Source organism: Melopsittacus undulatus, chromosome 7, assembly GCF_012275295.1.
Source record: "Melopsittacus undulatus isolate bMelUnd1 chromosome 7, bMelUnd1.mat.Z, whole genome shotgun sequence".
Lineage (NCBI taxonomy): Eukaryota > Metazoa > Chordata > Aves > Psittaciformes > Psittaculidae > Melopsittacus > Melopsittacus undulatus.
This window is the reverse complement of record NC_047533.1, coordinates 48,090,736-48,114,252: the sequence shown is the minus strand read 5'-3', so window position 1 is coordinate 48,114,252 and position 23,517 is coordinate 48,090,736. Positions and strand designations below refer to the sequence as shown.

Genomic DNA, 23,517 nt, shown 5'->3' with positions numbered 1-23,517 from the left:
TCTTGCTTACACGTATAAATTGTGGGCTTAGCCCACACTGATTATGTCTCCTTGATGTCTGAATAATACTTGTCAATCACAATTTTTTTTCCAGACCACTCAAATGCTACATGACCAAAAAACCAAACCTGAGTAATTTCTTACTGGTTCATATTGTTTTGTAAAGTTACAGAAAAATGAAAGTAAAGCAAATAATGAAAAAAAGTATTGGAAATGACAGGTAATTTCATGGGGAAGTTAAAATCCCAACTCTTATGCTCTTTACTCCCAAATTCTAAGGGCCATGTTCAGTTTTGCACTGAAATGACAGCTGCTAACAATGCCTCTATCAGGCAACATGTTTAGAAATACACTAACTGTTTCAATACTTCAAGTATACTTTCACAGACTTAGGAGAAAGTTAAAAAGCTTGTTCATTTAGGAAGTGAAACTATTTTTTTCTCATCAGAATTCTGAAAATGTTTTCTTTTTCCTTACAATCCTCTTCTTTCACTGACTTAAACAGTTTTTATTCATATTCCCAATATGCATTTCTTAAGAAAAATACAGATCTCTGTGTCAAAGCATCACAATGAAAAATGTTCTCTCTAGCCTTTTTCAGATAACAGCACCCCCAAAAGGACTGAAAATATTACCATAATAAAGACAGTGATGAAAAAAGAAAGCATGACAGACAGCAATAGGTAAGACATTTCTATTCTCATCAATGATTACAAAATGGATTTTCAAGTCCCAAGGAAAAGAAGGGAGAATGGCAATGGATAAATTCCAGAAGGAAGGTGAAGTTCAAAAGGATACCACACACATGATCATTTCTGTTGTTTCTTTAAATTATGTATTTGCTACTTAATTGTTTTATCAAGATACTTCCAACAAATAGAGTAAGGACTATACAATAATAAAAGCAAAGAGGTTTCAGGAAGCCTGACCAAAAGGATGAGAGAGGATGGTGAAGATGTCTGCTACTGACAAAAGAAGGACAGATTATATAAGATTGATAAACACTGATTAACCACCATGCTAAGTGGTACAGAGCCAGCCACATAATGCAACATCACCTGTGAAGAAGGTTCATGGTCTTTCACTTAGAAGACCTGCATGAATATTTTGTTAACTGTTTTGATTTTCAGTTCACATTCATTTAAGAGTAACTGATGCAATGTTATTTTTACATGAGAGTATTATGTCCTCTGTTTGAAATTAAAACTACAGGTGCCAAAGTGTTGCTGCAGTTGAGTAACTGTTATTATTATATACTATGAGGCTTGATTGAATTAGCATAGTAATGGAATTCAAGTATCATCTCTTGTTAGGAAGAACAGGTATTAGCAGGAAAGGTTTAAGAATATTGCTGGCACAAGCATCTTCTTATCTTACCTGGCAAGGGTGGGTGTAGAGTACATCCTCAGGCAAATGAATCCAGTCCTGGGTAAGGGAACATTGAAGCAACTAACAGGGGTGACAGGGTTTGTGGTGAACTCTCCAGTTTCCTTCTGATTTTTTGCTTAATAAAGCCATAAAAAGGAATTGCACCAAACCTCCTCCCTCCTTCCCTCTCACCCCGGCTTTGGACAACAGAAGTTATCCACTCAACTACCACAGTTGCATCCAGCAAACACAGTATTTACTTTGCTCGCATTGGTGCTGTCTTGTCTCTTAGAAGCTGAAGTACTCAGAAAATAAGATAAAAAGCAAAATAAACCTGTGATCCTAACGGATTAAAAAAAAAAGCAATACCAAAAGAAACCAACACAAAAATCAGAGTGTATGTTTTTAGGATCAGCGATCCCATTTCCTGGGGTTAAATTCTGACCTTGTAAAGGCTTACCAAATACTCTGCAGAAATGTCTCTTGAATCACACATGAGAAATACATACATCCCTATGAACATTCATCAAACAGATCACATATTGAAAGATGCTAACCCTGTATTCACAAGCGGTACAAAAATATTATTACTGAAAGAAAAAGACAAAAACAAAACCAAAACAGGTTCTTAAAACTAAGTTTCCTTAGGTTTCCAGATCTTGACAACTCATGTTTTTCAGTCTCAGAGACAAGCACCACTGAAGGATTTTCTTACTTGTGAATCACCAACGGATGACTAAGTGCACAAACGGGTAAGAATAATTGAGGTTTATTTGAGATAATAATTTTGCAAAAGCTTACTAATAATTTATTCATAGGTATATAAAATAATGAAGATATTACTGCCAAAGAAGTGATGTTTGATGGTTGATAATGCAAATATCATGTTAAGTAGTAGAATTTTGCCAGTAATGGTAACTTGCAGCTCTTTCATATACAGCAGCATTTAATTAAATCCATAAGTGAAGAGTGTCCAGATGTTGGGTTTTAATTTAATAATGATGGAACCAATGAAATGCTGATAGGTTTGTAAAGTAAGCCTTCAGAACATGAAGAATTCCACGGGGCCTTAAAAAAAAAAAAAAAAAAAAGGGAAGAAAAAAAAAGAAAGAAAAGAAAAAAGAAATGAAATCTTAGATGGTTTGATGGCAACACAATGTTAAATGAAAAATGATCATTTCTGCTGTATGCAGTCATGCAGGCAGCATGTAATAATAAAGCTTCTTTCACACTAATGATCAACATAACGAGGAATTAAGCAACAAGGCATACAAAACCAGAAATATGACTCGTCAGCTTGTGCATGACACATTTCTAGTTAGAAAACAGTTATACAACAGATGTCATGTTTGTACAGGAGAAAGGTCACCAGAGTGAGCTTGTTTATGCTAATGAAGAGAATCTATATGCAGCATGCACACAACACAAAAGTAGATCACTCTGCATTAAAAAACTTTCATTCTAAATGTACTCATACAACAAAAAATATACACATTATCCGTTATAAGATAGTGGCTATCCATTAATACAGCGGTTATCCGTGCTTCATCTCTGAATTTTTCTTTTCTTTCCAAGGTGAATCCAAGCTTTTATCATTTTAAAGAAAATATACTCAAAGCCAAAACATCTCTAGGTTCAAAAATTTCTGCTATTGGATACACTTTACTAAACCCTCAGTTCATTCTTTTGAACAAAATTCAGACCATTTCATTTCAGTGCTGCTATGATACTCCTAAACCATTCACTGGCATTACAAATGGGACACTGCCAGTATTCAGCATAATGCATGAACAGAGTCAGCAAGGTATAATCTAGTGGGAAAAGGATGGCTTTTTAATTTAAACCAAATAAAAAGTACTGAAACATCCTATTTGTCAGTGTCCTGCTTCTTTCCACACTTAGCGTAATAGATCAGAGTGGATGTACTAAAAAAATATTATTAATTTTTCTCATTTAATTATTACTTAGAGATGTCATGAACTGCCTGGTAGCATCTTTATGACAGAAACAATGTAATTATAACATGCTGAAAATACACTCCCACCATAACATTTTGGTAAGTCATACTCACTTAAAAGTACTACCTAGAAATTAAAATAAGAAATGAGATCAAATATCTGGATGGATATGCTTAAGTAAAAAATTTTACTTTTCATGTAAGAGAATGCTAAAGAGAAGACAATGATGGAGCTAAAGCAGAAAAAGTGAGAAAAGTACTGTCTTCAAAAAATAAATTCTAGGATGAATAGTTGGTAGTAACTAAATGCACTCCTTCTTTCCCTTCTTCTCTCCCCCACCCCAAGACACTGAAGAAAAAGCTAGTTACAGTAGGTCTGGTCAATATTTATTTTATTGCACTTTAAAAGTGAGATGGCAACAGCATAACTTCAGATGCAAAGATAAAAGAAGTTTATGACAGAGAAATGTAGAATAAGTAGAAAGATGGAAAAAAGGCAAGAAACACATTGCACTGTTACTGGAGAGCATCTGACAGGAAAAGAATATTTTTAAAGATACAGATGCTACACTGTTATATTAAGTTCTGTTATATGAGGCAACTCAGCTATTGCATTGTCAAGCCATACATTACTACAAATATTTAAACAGCATGCAGCTTATTTTTAGAAGCAGACAGAAGCAAAATTGCATTCCACAAATCAAAGTGGAAAATCATTCATACTAATTAAGCACCACTACAGTATGTAAATTTACTGTCCCTTATTCCTAGAGGTCACAAAAATTAAATACATAATACCTGTTGATAATCAGCTATAGAATTAAAGTGATAAGTGGAAGGCTGTCTTTTTATAAAGGAACTTTCAGAAACCAGTTACTTTGAAGCTTGTTTATATGAAAACCTGTACTGCTTTTTGTATAGCATAACAGACACCAAAGCCTGAGCACAAGCAAGCATCCTCTCACAAGCCCAGGTGACTTAAACAGTTTGCTCCCCTACTGAGCAGTACTAGGTTTATTAACTCATTCATGTTCATGACTTTGTGGCTAAATGGAATTCAAACAGCAAGTGCCTACGGGTTTGATGGTAAGGCAGTACGTTTGGTAAGGGTCAGTGGGAGGCAGTGATTAAAACAAAAAAATTCTCTGCATAATATTTCACTGTTAATGGGTGAAAAGTTTGACAGAATTTGTAAAAGTAGGACATCCTAAAACACAAGTAGATTTTGAAATAGTATTTTGAAATTGTCTATCAAAAAAAAAAATGAACGTAAGAAGAGAGAATGATTGCTAGAAGAAGTTGTAGCTATGCAAATCAAACAGCAAACAGTCTGGAACCTATACAAGCCAAGTTTGTTGTGTGAGACCCCAAAAGCACAATACAAAATATAAGGACCACGAAACTAGAAAGGATTCTCATTAATTGAGGAATGAGTTATGGACCAGTCCAAAACCTGTTTACTCTCAGTATAGAAGACAAAGACCAAAGACAATAGCAGTTCCAAGGTGTGAAACCTATAATATCAGCACAAGGCAAAGACAGAATAGACATTGTAGAAATCACATCAGCTCTTACAAATTTCTAGTCTCTGTAGAATAAAAATAAGTACAACTTTTTTTCCATCCACAGACTGATAAAGACTGACATAGCAGTGCTGAGTCAGACTTCTTCTGCTCACAGAAATAGAGAACCATACTGTGATTGTTTAATTCTGTTTTCAAGACACATTTGAATGAAAACTCGTTAGCAATGGCATATGCTGCAGAGTGTCTGTGTGATACCTGCATATTTTGGACTACCTATTTATCTAGCAGCTATAACTAGAGTTGTATTGCTTAACTTGATCACAATGCTAGTTGACTGTATCTATTAATCCTGTAGTTCGTTTTAGTAACCTGATCGACATGGAAGAAATAATTCCTTGATCTCTCAGTAAAATAAAGCTTTGTAAACAAAGGAAAGTGAAGGAAGTTAAATTGCCATTGATTAAGACATATTAATCGTTTATCATTTAACAGCCTCTCACATCAATCTGCAGCATACATGGCTCTTACTGAAAGACTCACAACATGTTTTAAATGAGTCTCAGGACACATACATGAAAATGGAATAAATTTAGGACAATCATAAGGTGGAGATCCCTTGAGATTCTGCAGCAGAAAGCAAGTAGCTTTCTAAGAAACCTCAGGATTATTTTCTAATATATTCCCCCGAATGTGCACAGCAGTTGGCTTGATATTTTACTTTCAAGTTAGTCGAGCAGCAAGGTGGTCATGTTAATCACTTAAAGAAATTGCAGCATTTCTCTTCATCAAAGACCTTTTTCCTCGCCACCAAAACCTATTTTAAAAATTAGGTTTTAATTCCATAATTAGGCTTCATATTAGGTCATCAATACAGAAAAGAGATTAAGCAGTGTGCTTTACAGTTCAAACAGTTATTTATGAGAAACATTAGTTTTACTGAGACAGGCTTTAGCTTGCACTTTCTAGCTATTACAGTGCTCTAAAGCAATTTCAGATGAAAAATCTCAGTGTGCGGCATGGGAGAAAACAGAGAAATCAGAAGTATTATCCAACAATTTACAGGTATTGCAGAAGATTGCATGACCCAAACTTTGCTGATCATTCTGATAGCCAGACTCTGACTGCAGTTATGTGATACTATACACTATATTAACTTCCATTCCTTCAAATACTTACCTCAAGCTCTCAGTCAACACTGTTTAAACTTTTTCAGAGTAGCTCCACAGAGGCAAGAACATTTCTTCCCTTTAAAAGACTGCATTTCTTCCTTTTCCACCCATTCCTTCCTAAATACAGGCTAGCCTCTAGCCTTTTTTCATTACTGTATACCCTATGGACAAAAGGATTCATTTCTCATCTAAGTCAAAGTCAGAACTTCCATTTACTTTTAACAACACATCTAAATGATTTCAAGGCTAAAGAGTAGTGTTTCAACTACTGGAAACATTGTCCACAAGTCAAACAAAACAGAGAATTGCTTTCTTTTGGGGGCTAATCTGTTCCAGGGGAGGGTTCTTTTGTGAAATAGGTACATATTAAATTTATACAGTGAAACAAAAGAATATGAAAGAACACAAAACAAACTGTACACAGAAGCACTAACTCCAGGGTTTCTAAAATACTACATTCTGAAGTATATATCCATATTTGTACACATTGAAAAAATAATGTTATGTAACTGATAACACTTTTATCTGATTCTTGTTAGCTTCTAAAGTTGCATTAAGAAGAAATAAAACAGGTGAATATTTTGTTTGGATGGTTTGTGTTTTTTTTTAATTACAGCAACAAATCCGTAGTGATGATTGAATGAACTTAAATTTTTCTGCTTACCTGTTAAATTAGGTGTCTTAACTATTTAATGTATGTTATTCTAAGAATGTGGGATTAATAGGGTGAAAATTATCTCTTGTACCATCTGATATGTTTTGTGTTTTTCTATTAAACCTGATTTTACACCAGCATATTATTCTAATAGTTATAAATACTTAGGCACATCATGAATAAAACGATGTACAAATACTATTTTCCAAGGTTACAACTTGCTTTTTAAAATCTCACACAAAAGCAACAAATACAAATGTAATTGCCACTTGGCTTCAATAGAAACACAGCTGAATCTATCATTACCTGTAATAGCATTCCTTTGAAGGAAAGCTACATAATCTAATAAATGGCCAAAGCTGTTAACAATATCATGAAAAGTGCTAACTTATTTGCACATTTTTCTCCATTAAATTCCCTTCATGGATGGTCACAATAAGCATGTCTTATTCCTGCAGATTAGTTCAACTTTGTCTGTAATCAATTCCTTGTAAGGCAATTTTCACAAGTACTCCATACAAGATAAATACAGGTGGATGTGTTCCATACAAAAACACTCCATATTTCTTTTTGCTCTTGCATTGAATCAACCTATATAAAAAAATATACGATTGCAACCATGACATTTCTCAACCTTCCCTAGAGGCATTTTAACACGGAAGATTGAAAAACATGTTCCACTAATGTTGAAGAGAATGCTGCTGAAAAAAAAAAAATCTAATTTCAAAAATTATTCTTATCTTAATACTCAGACCTCAGCCAGAACACTGTATCTGTCTGGGGGAAGGGATTCTAATTTTATTGCAGAAGTGTCAATCATCTCCTTTACTGAGCAGAAGGTATCCACCCCCTAACCCATCCAAACTCTCAACCAAAAACACAGACTGGGAATAACAAGCAAGCAAGCAAGCAAGCAAACAAACAGAAAAACCAGTTAACAGCATGAATGTCTGCAGTATGAGATACCACATATTTAATTCAGGAGAGAACAACCGAATGTATAAATCACAGGTTCAAAAACAAAAGCAAACAAACTGCCAAATCTAAACAAAGAAATAAAAAAAAACAACCACCCCTCCAAATTGTTTATTCTCATTTTCAGTGGGAGATTTTTATTTAACATCTAAGATGAAATAAAGTAGCTGTTAAGGATAATTTGCCCCAGAAGGGATATACCATTACAATATAAAAAAAAAAATAAAAGTTTTAGGTATTTTTGAATATTATGGGATATTTACCATTAATACATACACCTCACAGTTTCAGTAAATTCAACAGACATTATTTCACAGACACAGCAGAACAGAAGAGTTCGTACGTGGCAACCCTTGAACAAGAAATTAGTGCAGACCGGTACACTGAAAAAAGTACTGACTTACTTGCCCTAAATAAAAAGGTACTCAAAAGAAAACAAAGCAAAACAAAAACTCACAACCAACAAGTGCTGAATAATATATATAAAGACAATAATTGCAATTGTATTTTTGTCCAAAGTTTTTTACTTAAAAAAAGTACTCCTGACTTCAATCAGCTAAAGACTGAAAAAACACCCAGGAAGTGTAGACAGCTTCAAGAACTTTCAGATTCAAATGGGAATTTTTTAATGGTTCTATCTTCAGAAGACTACACAAAGGCTCAGAAGACAAAACTTTCATGATCCATTGATACAAAACATACTGAAAGGAAGGCTTCAAAACCTGCTTTAATACACTGTCATTATAAATCTGAAGGAGCATGTCAATATATATGAATGCAGAACCACAGCCTTATTTTGACAGTAAGAAGCATTGTTTGATTTTGCTCAAATCACAGAACAGGACTGTACTAAATATTCCACATTGTGGCATTCATAATCAAAAGTTATTCAAGATGGCTCATATAAACATGTGAATCTCTTACACATACTCAACCAATGTCCCACAGACAGAATACTTCCATAAAAAAAAAAGAAAAAAAAAAAAAGGAAACACACCCATTATTTTTAGAGTTAAGGAATCTTCCTTGGCTATGTTCTTGTATCAGGATACCATACTATTAATTCACCTTCTAGCAGAAATTCTGACAGATGCTCTTCAGGATTAACATCACTTGGCAAAACCGTATTTATCCAATTATCTTCTAAAGTTCAAATATTGTTTAGACAGCATACGGTGATTATAAACATAATAACCTCTTTAAATTGTCAATAAGTGCGTAAATGAATATCGCAAAAAAACACCTAAAACAACCCACTAATACATGTCTTCCACATTCACTTATGCTAATTCTCAGGTCTTCATAAAGCATGAAGTTAATAGGGCATTGGCATGCTGGCAGATAGTTGTAATTATCTTCTCATCTTTCAGAAGATATTTTAGAATCATTTAAGTCCAAAGGATGAATGGTGCTCCAGTAAATCTCACTAAATTAATGCATGGACACAGCAGCAGAGGCAAACAGGCTGACAGAAGTCTGAACACCCACAAAGATGATAAAAAATACTGTTTGATACAGCTACTTACATCATGGCCCACGAGTTCTGTCTGAGTGGATTTATCTGCTTGAGAAGCAAGAGCCTTCTGAAAGCACTGAGCCTTTTCCTGTAAAACAAAATGACACATCATAGCTAAGTCACGTTTTTCTTCACTGGGTTTTGCCATTACAAATATCCAGATAAGTTCAAATATCACGCATGGACAACTGTTCAGAAATAGACTTATTATGGCACTGTTCTCTCTGGGAGACTTTTTTCTTTACTGTTATTTCCTTGTATCAACTTATCCTTCCCTTAGACAGTGGATTGGCACAGTCCAGTTATGCAGTAGTGCTGGGCCCACATGAATGTCACTGGAGCGTGATGCAAAGCAATCTTCTTCCAGAATAGATACAGGTACAAAGCACCCAGCAGCAACAGTGAAATGTGTAAACACGGGAACTATTAAACGAACCAAATAAACTAATTTTTTTTTTTAAAGAAACATTAAAACTCCACTACAGACCACAACACTGAGATGATTTCCCCCACCTCCATGGTGTAAACATGTTAGCAAAGCCTGAACATTTCCTGGGTATTGTACTGATTTCTATTTTTCCTATGCTTGTCCCTCTGTACCTCTGTCATTTTTGGAAGTGCAGCATGGAATCTCTGTGATAGGCTTAAGCAAGAAATCTGGCTGCTCTGATGTAATTCTGCTTCACTCAAAAAAAAGATTTTGATACTTCATTGAAACTCCTCACTAAGTACGTATACCATATAATTTTTCAGAAGAAAGTGTACAATAAAACCACTGTAAATATGCAGGATAAGGCACACAGAAAGGGGAGATTCCATGAACAGAAAACACAGTCCTGCACTGATATGTGGTTTTGCACCTATGGATTCATTATTATGTTCAGCTATATCCATACAAAAGACTTTGACTCAAATTCCTCAAGACCTACAAAAGTATGTTTTAATGGTACAGGCAGGTATGTATCACAGTAAATCAGAATTTCTGTAAAGTGAATTGCAAGTTAACTGAGTCTCAAGTTGAATGAATCTCTGCTTTCACTGAAAAAGAAAGACATAGAAATGTTATTATTTTTGGCTGTTGAATAAGTTCTGGTTTCCTTTACAATTGTCTCTTCAACATATTTAAAAAAACCCATTCATTTCAAGGCAAGACACATATAACTACATTAAGTGAATTTTGGCCAAAAGCATGTAAGCAGCAGGAACACGACAACACCTAAATGACCCCATCTCCAGTATCTCAACTATTCAGATGCTGTTTTGATAGTCTGAGCCTGCACAGTTACTATGGTCTTTGGCACTGGAACAGGTAACAATCCAGCAGTGCTGCCATGACTGTAGCAGCCTATGGCATGAAGAGGCAGTCTGAAAAGGAAGACAATCTGTTTTATTTACTTTTTATTAAGGTACTACAAATGGGAAAGACAGACAAACTTCCAGCTGACCAGATACTGGAAAAGGACTTCTGGAAATAAAACCTGACCTTTTTTCTGAATTCAGCAAAACAGCCAAATAAAAGATCTGCACAAGGCAAGTAGTTCACTTGAACATTAATTCATAACAAAGAAATAAGCTACCTGCATGTATATTCCCGTAGCAGCCTTCAACTACCATCACATCATTTCTCTTAGACACAGTTCCTATTGTAAAGTAATATTTTCAAGCAATTTTCCAAGTACTAAAACTTACTTCAGACCCTCCTGCTACTTTAAAACAGCAGTTATCTTTTTCTCAAAGGCTTCCTAGTGAAACTGAATAATTAGCTACTTTTTCCATTCATGACCCAGTCTTCATACCACTAACTGCATATGCTGCATCCTATCACCTTCTCCCCAGCACAAAAAAGCTTCCAAAAGCTTTTTAAGTCTATGTTGAAATGTAAAGATTTTAAGAAAGGCAAAACATGGTATACAATGCTTCCTTAATGCCACCATTTTTCTTCTGAGATATTTCATGGAACCACAGAAAGTTAAGATGTCCCATCATCCACTCCAGTAACCGAGAGGAGTGGGGTCTGCCTTCTCTACAAGATACTAGGTAGCAAAAATACTCCAAACAGATCCTTCATTATCCTCCTTTTCTAGGTAAATAAGACACCTGCCGCCTTTGCCTCTCTAAAGACCAAAGTTTTTGATTTTTTTTTTTATGAGATGAAGTACTTCTTGGGGGCTTAAAAAGCATAAATTAACAGTTTTTCTTATTGTTCATTATGTTTATTCCCTCTCATTAAAATAAACAGCATTAACAGTAAAGATGCATAGTAGCATGGCTAAGGACATGAAAAGCTCTCATTCCTTGGTCTCTGATTAATAAAAATGCAAGAAGATCTGTGGGCAACTTTTAAGTCAGATAACTCATCACAGCATTGACAGCAACACTTATTGCAACCCCTTGCTCTCAACATATGTGTCTGCATGTGTGTGTGTTGCAAGGACAGAGAGATAAAAACCATGTGGAAGGACCTTTTCTCTATCATTTGCAGTTGATTAGATTACTGATAATAGTAACTGAAGAATTTCAACAGCCTTGGTGAAAAGCATTGGGCTGTGATTCTATGATCAATAAAGCTATTCCTTCACACGGGAGTAAGCCCACACATATTTTATATCTTAAACAGCTGCTAGTATAAAAGCGTGTCATTGATGGTATTCTTATTGCATAGTAATAAAATAGTAAGTCACCAAAAGCTGTAGAAATAGGAAGATAACAGGCCTCAGCCATTCACATGCATGCAATACATTAAAGACAGAATAGATAAGTGAAATATAAGATAAAATAATACGTGAAAAATGGACTTTCACCACTGAAAGACAGCTACTAGGTAAAATAGTTACTATAAGACTACTTGTATTTAGGAGTCAGTATAGGTTAATACATCTTGTAACATATGACATTTTTCACAATGTTCCTTCTCTGAACTTCTCCTAACTTAACTGTTCCAGCTGTTTTGGAGGAATAGTATGTTAGCCAGTGGTGCTGTGGCTTTTGTCACTAAAGAATCAATTTTGCCTAGGTGACAACATACTAATTTTTTTTCCTCCCCTACAGTCTGGACAGATTATTGTACAATTTCATGAAGATGTATTTTTTTTTTATTTTTTTTTCTCGCATACATCCAAAACAGCCTACAACTGTCAGCATCAGCACTGCAGTCAGATTTACCGTTTATATATGATTGTTTCCCTTGCTTCAGGCACTTACCCACTGTGCATAACAACTTATGTTTACAATAGAACTGTGAAGAAAGAAAGCTTTTCTTAGGAAGACTTATAAAATGCAAAGTCTTTTAATTCTGGTGTGCTTTGGGATTAAACTTAATCAACAGCAGCAGTTAGGCAATGAGAGCAAAGGGATAACAAGTAGCACAAAAACCTGCTCTCCGGCATCTATTCTATCTAATTTACAGAGTAGAGCAAGCTACAGAATTGACTTTATGGCAGCTATTTCCATAGAAATTGAGTCCCTCTTGGTTTGAGTCTCAGTTTGGGATGAAAATATAACTTATACAGCATAGCTGAATCACATCACACTTGAAAATGCTTTGTGAAGCTCAGCTGTCTCTTGAGCACTGGATAAGAAAGCAGCTACAGTATGATTCAACACTCAATAGATAAAGTACCAAGAACTAAGATACCAAAAAGCCACAACAAAATTAAATGCATTACTCTGCAGTCATAGTGGCAAATGGGTGTGACTAGCTCATCACTGGGTGAAAACCAGGGGGAACTTGGTGGGAATGAACCCAAGTATGCACTAATACAAGTTTCATTGAGCATTATAGCTCTGTCAAATCACTGGGAATTACAAAAAACAAAACCTCATGGAATTCCAGTGAACATTTAATAGTTTTCACATGGGACTCTTATACAAACCAAATTAGTTTTTTAGTTTTTACATTATAATTTTTCTGTAAAACACAAGGGCAAAGTCCCATGCATATGGAAAGACTGGTACCTGGAATGAAAATGATGTCACTTCTGCTTTGATTTCTATCAGGATACAGTACCCTTGTGTTGATCAAGAAAGGCAAAGACAAGCCTGTCCCCAAGCAGTTTGCAATACTTTAATAATTAGTTACTGCCAAGTCTGAATACATTTAATGAAAAAACCCCAACTTCTGAAAGTGTAATCACCTCATAACTCTTTGAAAGTGAACAAGATTTCAAATTTTAATAGAATTACAAACCCCACTATAGTCACACCAGCTAATCCTACTCACAGTAATGCAAAGAAATGTTTACTAGGTCATAGTCAAAGAGGGCTATTACTGTTATATTTTAAAAAGTTTGAAATCCTTACAATCCCAAGTATTTTCTTAAACTTTACACCCCCAAGTTCTACAAGAGAAAAACTCTTCCATTTTGCTGAGTGCTGTATACTACTAGTAAAAGTAAGACTCCAAGCTTTGAGAGTACAGAATGAGAAGCAGAAAACACACAAAAAAGTGAACCTCCTAGCCCACTGAGCTGAGGAGTGTCACCAACAGGAAAAGACCCTTAAAAATTGTATCATCTTACTCCCATTTATTTGACTGGACCACATTGCAACCAAAACACTCTAATTACCACCTGCATATGTATTGGAAAATCAAAACCAAATGTTTACTGGGACATAAGACCACCACGGAAATTCAGGATAAGGATTTTGCAAACACACCTGACTTTTTACCTATATTTTTCAAAAGCATCTTTGGAAGGTATTTTAAGATACAGCATGCTAACTATTCTATGATTCTGTGATTAAACAGTGGCGGGTATCTGTTCATGCTATATTAAAAAATTACCTTCTATTTCTTGGATTAGGAGAATTAAAAAAAAAAACCCAAAACCACAAAAAAACCCCACTGTATTTTGCATCAACAAAAAGTACAACTACATTTCCAGGTACTATTAAAATTTTAGAATTTATATTTTAAAGCAATATGTAGTTATTATTTGTTATTATCATTCAATCATGCACTAGGACTGTATGGAAAGTAGTCATTTCCTTACTGATTGTATTTTCCATAATAAATAGAGGCTACTATAAAGACATAGGTTTATGTACACACATAACTGAAAGTATACAGGAAATTTTCTAGTCACTACTTCTCTAAAATAGAAAAAACCCTAAAATAATAAAAAACCACCCCAATTCACACATTCATATATGACCCAAATGTGGCCACGTGTGCTTTGAATAATGCAATACAATAAAAAAATTGTATGATAAACTTTATGAATAATATAGCCATAAAACTTGATGTCAATTTAACCCGCCAGCAACAATAACAAGAACACCACAAAACCCTGAGAAGGTTATTGAAAGGGAAGTAAAAACAAGCAGTAGTGCAGTCATAAAAAGGCTGACACATCAAGCACAGTCATTCATGCAGGAATTACCTCTACAAGTATAGTTATTAATAAGTAATGGGTTTAGTCTTAATTTTTGTTATGGTTGCATCCAGAGTCTAATGCTATCTTATCTAATTAATTAGCTCTCCCTCAGTCCTTATGTCCTTAGATTATCACTGCTACAGCACTATGACCATCTAGACAAATAAGACCCTGTATTGAAATACAAGACATCTAACAGACAAGCCTAGGAGACAATACAAGCCCAGTTTGATAACTCAGAAATTGCGATAAAAGACCTTAAGCCTTACAGCGGCAAAACACACACACACAAAATTAGTGCTATTGACTTGATTTTCCCACAAATATTTGAACAAAAATGGTCAATAGGTGATTTATTTTTCAAGGTCATGTATGAAGCTGCTTGCAGTTACAGAGTGCTGCACAGACCCACACGCCAAGTCTTGCATCCTATACAGAAAAGTAGTTTTCCTCAAACCATGAAAGTTCAATGTATGTGCTTTAATTTCCAGATTCAGTTACTTTCTCAGATTCCACAACTGTGAGAAATAGTCAGGTCAATTTTGTGCGAGATTACTGTAAAGCAGAACTACACATTTATGTTCAAAAGATCCCACTTGCACACCTTCTATTAACAATATTATAGCCTTTTTTTTTGTTCCTAAATGGACACCATAGATATGGCATTGACAATCTCTTCAACTGAGTTCTCCTTTACTTAAATGAACAGTATTAATAACATCTTTCAAGATGTGATACTGGTTACTGTTCTTTAAGACAGCAATGGTTAACCCATCAGCTATAAAATACTTCATCAGCAACAAGGTTTTACCTCATGTACATTGTGCTTTCTCTAAGTTTACTAGCTGAAAATGGAGATGAAACATGTAAAGTCTTGAATTAAACTGCTTATAGGCCAAGGAAAGCAGCATTATTTTTTTTTAGAAACAACTGCAAGTTAGAAAATTACTATCCTAAACCTTAAGGATATAAACATATTTGTTTCAAATACTTGTCTCAGAGAAGCAGCATGAGACCTTTCTCCTGGAGTAGCAAGAATTACCTTTTTCAAGAACCTACAGGACAAAATGGATTAGATAGATTATACCTGCACTTCTACTTTCATTAAAATACACTGCCACATCATCGCCTCTCATTGGAATGCTCATGACTCAGCTGGCAGAGTTGTGCTGACACACACAAATAGAAAACAGTTAAACGAACACAAACCAATCAAGTCTGATAAACAAAGAAAGCACACAGTTTATAACCTTGCAGGTTTTCTTCCTTTATCCCTTTACAAAGCAACCACATTTATCACTTTCATGGTGTACATGATTTTAAATGCTGCCAGGTTCTGCATGGGTACACAAACAGAATTTCAAAGCCTGTTCCAAAATGTCTGTTTTGAAGCAGTTGGTTTGTGTTGGTTTGTGTGTTTGCTTCTCTCCATAACTTCTCCCCTGTTTTCTTTTTTTTTTTTGTGACTACCAGTATTCATTGAAGGAATAACTCTGGCTAAAAATGCAATACAAAAAGCAAGTGTGTTATGAAAATCCTATCGTAATAATGAACAGATGATTCTGCAGCACATTTCATATAAAGCTTTATTTGGGGAAGTTTTCTTAACTTTTGAAAGCATCAAAAGCACTCATTGACTATGCTTTTCTCCCCCCACCATACGAAATGCTGACGTTATGCACTTTGTCCTTTAGGTTTCTAAGTGGAGATGTTTAAGTGCATTGCCTGTCAAATGCTTCTTCTCTTGGTTTGTGGGTTCCTTTCCCTCTGTGTGCACAGGGACATTCGTGGGATGTGATTAATGTCAGTACTAGCCACTTTTGCACAGAGTTTTAACAGCATGTGCATTAGGCAGAGTGCAGGAATCATCAACCCAGCACATTCCAAATTGCAACTGATGCTTATTGAAGGTTTCTGGCATTAATTAAACCTTACACAGCTAAGTGTTTACAGCAATTTTACAGATTGCTGTCCTGAGGAATGAGTTTCACAGTTGTGGCATAAGAAGCATATAGTACAAATGTAATGAAAGGGTCTTTTTCAAGTTGCCCAGCAACTGCATGGGGCACATTTTGATCATATGCTGGTTAAATGAATACAGAAAATAATCACATTAAATAACTGTTGCCACCATGGGAATCAACATGTTGAACTTTACAACAAATAGGCTGAAGTCTTACTGATAGCAACAAAGTATGATCCCTGTACCACAGTACGTATACCTAGCAATACTGAAAACAACCCACAGCTGCCATTCTTTGAGTCATTCCCAGTGTGACATTATGCCAATTATTCAGTAAAATATTTGTATATTTTGACAAGTATTCTGGGAAGAACCATCATTCTAGGTTTAGCACTCCCAGAACAGGACAAATATGTGACTTGCTTTTGCCCTGCATTCATATGCAGCCCATCAAAGTTGCATACTCACATGCACACTCTGAAAGAGATCACCCTGCCTGTCCATCTGTCCTTATCCTGTACATCCTTCCTTATTACAACAGTCAATACTAACTAATCTAAGCAACAAAGTTATAAAATAGGAAGTTTTATAAGCTTCATGAAAATCACGGGACAGATGCAAAGGGCCTCAGCTGGCAAGAGGCTTCAGCAGGACTTTCAAGCTTAAAACCAGCCAGATTGGCAGCTGGCAGGCAGACTACCATGCAGTGCCTTCAGCCTAGCCTAGCCACAGCACACAGTGCCTTCAGCCCAGGTAATGTTCAGAAATCCAAAAGAATGTTTGAGGACTGTATGTGAAAATGAGGCTTGGAGAATTACAGAGAAGCAGGGAACATCAGTGAAAGCCTGAAATGCATGGACGGAATAGGATGTAGCAGTATCACTTGTGAAAAAGTTTCAGTCACTGCAGCAGGCTCTCAGATGCACTCTAAGGACTTTTGCATAAGCAATTACTTGCTCAAGCAAAGACCAAAAGGCACTTTCACCCATCACGAACCTGCTTTCAGCAAAAGCCACAGCATGGGTTTTGCCAGAAATTGACACTGGAAAATGACTGAAGTAGATACCTTTTTACCGTGAATTTAAGTTTATCAACTCATGCCCTTCACTCTTACCCACTTAACTCAGTTGAGATACTGAAAATTAAATATCAAATATATCATAATTAATTCAATAAGACAAAACCAACACACTTCAGTAAGTGTTATCATATTACAAATACTTTTGCACATCTAACCAAGACTCACAAGTAATGTTCTGCAGCTTTGTACTACTGTGTTTAAGCAGAAGCATTTTGACCATTTAGCAACTTTCCTAATGCTGGGAGTTTGACTTCATGAAAGCTGTGTGGCTGTTACAAATTCCATAGCAAATCATTAGGATGCTGAAACATGGTTAAGCATTTATAGTGCTGATGTTTCGATTTCAATTGATGAAAGTAATGAAATATGTAGCAAAATATTTTCAAAACATTTTCATTGCTGTGTAAAAGTTGTACTTTTCCAAGCACCCACAAAAAATACTAACAATTCTTACACTGTACATAGAAAGTAACCTTTACATTCTAGGTTTTGGTATAATGCACATGCACAAAGGGGTTCTAGCACAATGAATCTAAAATAAGTTTTTAATTACTATTTCTAGAATCATTATGGGATCTTCAGGAAAGAGTACTGAAAAAAGGTCTGTCCTTTTTATATTCCTTTCAAAATACGATTTCTCACCATTTAAGGAAATGGGGAACTAGATCTCTATTTCCCACTGACATACATCATAAGCAAACTATGCTGCTATGGTCCCCAGACTACTGCTATAATGGAACCAAAAAGATGACTTCTAATCATGACCATAAGCAGCTGTCACATAAAACTGTTTGAAAAGGGGAAATAACATCTCAAAGAGTAATATCTTCATGAAAGCAGAAAAACTATGTTATAGAAGTCTAAGGAGACACCCTGATACTATCTAATAGAGTTTTCCAGACAAAAGAGGAATAAATTCTAGTTTTGCCTGAAAAGAAGTGAAAAAAAGAGGAAGGTGAACCTATGGCACTTGAGGAAGCATCAACAGTCAATTTCCACTTTAATATAAATTCAATCTACTACATAATTCCTCCTTATTGGCTCATAATCAGCCTGTCAGTACACTATTGTTGATAAAGTTGTTTTGCTAAAATTTTTTACAAGTGTTCTTTAATGCTGCCACAGTGCTGTCTCAGCTCATAATGTGTTCCTACTGTCAAAACCACATTTGTTTATAAATGCTGCTTTTAGATAAGCCACTGTTGCCTAGGAAGTTGCTTCATTTCTCAACACATGCTACATGTTCTAGCATCTTATAAAGATGCAGAGCAAGGAAGGTGAATTCTGTCTGTTGGTAGAAAACCAGAGGCTCCCTCTGATCTGTAAGTGTAAACCAACAAAGACAGCTCTGAAACAAAAGCACTTTCAAACTAGGCATGTTAAGAGATGCAATGAATGGATGAAGGAGAACAAGAGGTATAAAACTACAAGCACTGTAAAATGGGACTGGACAAGTGAGGAGCAGAGATCCTTTGGGTGTTAACAAATAAAGAGGTAACACACAGTTCAGGAGCTCCCCTGAGTTGCAAAATGATAGACTGGGAGAGCATTGAGGAAAATATCACATGCGTTCATGTATCAGCTTTTCTGTAAGTTGTTGGTTGTGGCACCACCAGGGACAGATAGGGCTGCATAGACCCTTGCACTGACCCAGTACTTCAGTAACCAGAATTAAGAGGCAACACAGAGTGAAAGTCAGTGTTACAGCCCGTGGCTGATTTTACCAATGCACATTTTTTTTTAAAAAAAAGTCTATATAAACTAATACTATTATTACTACATCAAATAGCTCACTGGATGGCTTGATCTTGGGTTATAAATATTTAGCAACCACATAACATTATCCAGGGATTAAGTCCTGGTTAGCATTTTTAGAATACAAAACCAAACATCTGTTTAACCTAAAACACCAAAACCAAATCAAAACCAACAAACCTCCTCAGAACAGTAACAAAAAAAACCCAAACGACCAACACCCCCCCCTGCAACAACAACAACAACAACAACAAAAAACAAAGAAACACCCAAACAACTTGCTTTAACCTAAAACTCGTTGCACTCAACTAGGAGCCATAGTTTCCAAAATTTCAAACCGAACCAAAGTTACAAAACATGCTAAAGAAATGGGTGTTTTATTAACATGCAAGCAACCAGACTCTACAAGACCCACTAAGCATGCATCTAAAAGCTATGGCAAAAGCAATTTAGAATTTATTTGTGAGACCCTGTAGTAGAGTAACAACCTATGCCTCTACATCATACTACTGCTACTTGGTTTAGATTTCTGTTTTCTCTTGAAACATCCTGCAGTATCCTATGTAACAAGATATCTGTGGATTTAGAAACCACCATAACACAAAAAAGCACCTACAATCATAAAGTGTAAACTGTGCAAAAAGCTCAGCCCATTTTTGCTTATCGGTAATTTAAAAAAAGGAGCAAGGCAAAAAAATCTGATTTTGCTCTGTTACTTAAATGCTTTTCAAAGAGCTGAAATCTGACTAAAGACACCCCACCTTCTTCCCTCCCCTCACCAATACATTTTGTTTCCTATATATTTTCTTGAAAAATCAAACTGACTCAGCAGAACCAAAGATCAGAACATCACTGAACTCTCAAAGTGTATATAGAAAAATTGGTTTAGGCTGTTACATATTTGATAATCACAAAGTATTTGCCTATTTTCACATATCAAGCATTTATTGTATGTTACTCCTTTCATGGCAACAAAAGCCTCCTTCCTCTGAATTCAATGATACATTTACAGTAGGCTATCACATGTCTATTTGCAAATTACATAATTTGTTCTGGGTTCAGCAGTAGTAGTCATTTTTCTCCTCCTTAATAGCTGGTGCAGTGCTGTGGTTTTGACTTTCAGCCTGGGAACAGCACTGATAACACCAATGTTTTTGTTGCTGGTCAGAATGTTTACTCTGACCAAGGACTTTCTGAGTCTCATGCTCTGCCAGGGAGGAGGGGAAGCCAGCAGGAAGCAGTGACAGGACACCTGACCCAAACTAACCAAAGAGATATTCCATACCACAGCACGTCATGGCCACAATTTAAACTGAGGCAGTTATCCAGAAGAGCTAGATCACTGCTCGGGTCAGGCTGGGTATTAGTCAGCGGGTGGTGAGCGGTTGTATTCTCTTCCCTTGTTATTTCCCTTATAATTATTACTATTGGTGGTAGCAGTAGTGGTTTTGTGTTATACCTTAGTTACTGGACTGTTCTTATCTCAACCTGTGTGAGTTACGTTATTTCGATTCTCCTCCCCATCCCTCCAGAAGTGGGGGGAGGAAGGAGGGGAAGTGAGAGAGTGGGCTGCGTGTTTTTTCCTGGGTTGCCAACAGGGCTTTAAACCATGAGAAACATGAAATACAAAAGCAGAAAACAGAATTACTTGAATAAATGTAATTTTAAAGTATAAGTATTATCTGAAATGGCAGATACATGTTGTCTTCTATTAAAGAAATAGCTGAGCTTTTCATGAGTTCTACAGAACTTCTCAAGTAGGTTGTCTTAAACTATCAGGTTATTCTAGCTCTATGTTCAAGAAATACTGCAGACAACATTGACTTGTTATGCACAAGCATCACTTTATGTCAAAAGACTGGCAAGCTTCTTGAAAACTAACGCAGTGTTCAACGTTTTCAGAAAGGGATGCTCTGTTTATTCTGTATACACTGATTTTTCCAGCATCACTTACAGAAACAGCATTTGCTTTCCTATCAGAATTTGCACACAAGCAAAAGTGAAGACAGTAGCTAATTTTTGAAGTGCCAAAACTGCACCCAACCTATGAAAGACTTAATTGGTTTTGGCAGCCTAAGTTTCCAATCCTACCACAGGGAGTACAGTAGACAGTGCAAACATTAGTTTTCCTGATTTGTGTTCTTCTGAGTGCATTTCATTTCCACTCTAGTCTTAGCTTGTTCTCCTCAGGCACTACAGACATCTTCCATAGCATCTGACCCTATATATTCAGATCAGCTCCAATCATCTGCAAAGTTTTACCTGCTCCTCAAACTACTATGTACCATTTATTGTCTGTTTTACTGATTTACTGATCCTGATGCCAGTCACTACATACACTCTTAAGTAGAAGGAAAATGCATCACACATAGACTTAATCAAGGAACTCACACATAACACACAGAACAAAAGAAACAGGCAACATGAAGAGATCATTAGTTTGTCAGTGGAAATCAAAACGAGTTTTAATGGGACTATATTCAGAAGACCACCTTTGGTTCAACAGCTGGTCTCTCAAACTCAGGTGGTACCCTTGAAGGTTCACCAGCTTTCTTCAGCTGGTGTAACCTGTAATCCTTACCTGGTTAAAGATAGTGACCAAATAGGGCAGTCTATTCCACTGATATGATACAAAGCTTTCACAGGAAAACAAACAAACAAAAAACAAACAAAAACCAAAACCAACCAACAAAAAAAAACAACAACCAAGCAACCCCACAAACAAAAAAACAAAACCCAAACATTTTATGGTGAGGATAATTAAGAATAGAATGTAAATGCTATAAAGCTAAACTTCTGACACAAAATTGTATTCACCTGACTTAATTTCCTCTTCTCTCTTTTCAAATGCACTAGATCTGAAACTACTCTTTTCCATTCATTTCTTTCCATTCCCATTTTCTCCTTGTAGACCTATTTTTTCCTTACTTGTACCTGTACCTGGTCCTTTCTCTCCCTGCTACATAATTATTAATAACCTTTGTTCTTTCTCTGCCAATGAGAGATTTTGCTTTTCCCTTTAGACTTTAATTTACAATATGCACGATCCTGAAATCCAAGGTCTCTCCTCATTACAGTAACTTCAGTTTCAGAGGCAGTCACAACAACTGGACACCAAAGCGCTAGGGCTGACACCATTTGCAGAGTTCTTACTAAAGCAGTAAATATGTCACAGGAATGACAAAAAGTGGAATTCATTTCAATGCAAAAGTTATCTTTGAACCAATACTTTTATGGCCTTAGAACATTCTGGTGCATGAAAATACAAACTCATAGCATCTTTATTAACCTTGTTACCTTTTTTTTTTCTCCACACAGGAAGCAGAGCACCCATTTTCTCTATCACAGAATAACTTACAAGCTGTGTACATTAGCTTTGTATTATAATATATCCTAATTGTGCATCTAGACTTTTTGAGTCAAGTTCAGCAACCTCCAGAAGGCAGGGTGATGCCCCTCACTTTATGTTTAATCTTACAACCATTGCCTCATATGGGATATTTCTATTTCTCTGTCTGGCCAAACTCCATGCAGCCACTCTGCAGCTAGGTCTGTTTCTGTAGCTGGGACTCCACAAAATCATCAAGAAAACAGGACTTCACAGTCACATTAACAGCAGAGCAGTATATCCTCCACACTGCTGGTCTTCATCCTATTTTCTTACACCTTCCCTGCATCCAGAACTTCTCTGCATTCAGCAAAGCAGCCTGCATAGATTAGACTTTTTAAGAAAGTTGGGTAGACTGGGAAAGATCTTAGGAGGAGACACAGCCAGGACAGCTGACACAAACCAGCCAAGAGGATATTCCATATCATATGATGTCTGCTCAGCAATAAAAGCTAAGAGAAAGAAAGAGGAAGGGGGGCATTCATTATTTATAACATTAGTCTTCCAGAACAAACACTACACATACTGAAGCTTTGCTCTCCAGAAAGTGCATGTACATTGCCTTCTGATAGGAAGTTGAGACTTAATCTTTGTCACAACAGTCTCATTTATAAAGTTATGCGTGATACAGTGTAAATATCTCTTGAACTTTAGGAAAAGCCAAAATACTACAAATTTAATTTAACACACATTTTTAGTAATGCATTTTCAAATAATGAAAAAGTAATGTTCCAAATCCAAATCGCAGAGGCTTTGATGTTGCCTTTCCAGAGAAATCTTTAAATTGAA

General features: G+C 35.9%; 1 protein-coding gene across 1 annotated transcript in view; it reads right to left on the bottom strand.

Annotated features, from left to right (window-relative positions):
- Positions 1 to 2,141: 2,141 nt before the first annotated feature.
- CCSER1 (coiled-coil serine rich protein 1) overlaps positions 2,142 to 23,517 on the bottom strand; it is a 446,682-nt gene continuing 425,306 nt past the window's right edge. The window contains exons 10-11 of the mRNA XM_034065046.1: positions 9,177 to 9,254; positions 2,142 to 2,436 (exon numbers count right to left, since the gene is read on the bottom strand). Of these exons, the coding sequence (XP_033920937.1) occupies positions 2,356 to 2,436; positions 9,177 to 9,254 (159 nt within the window). The 3' untranslated portion in view covers positions 2,142 to 2,355. The remainder of the gene's footprint in view (positions 2,437 to 9,176; positions 9,255 to 23,517) is intronic.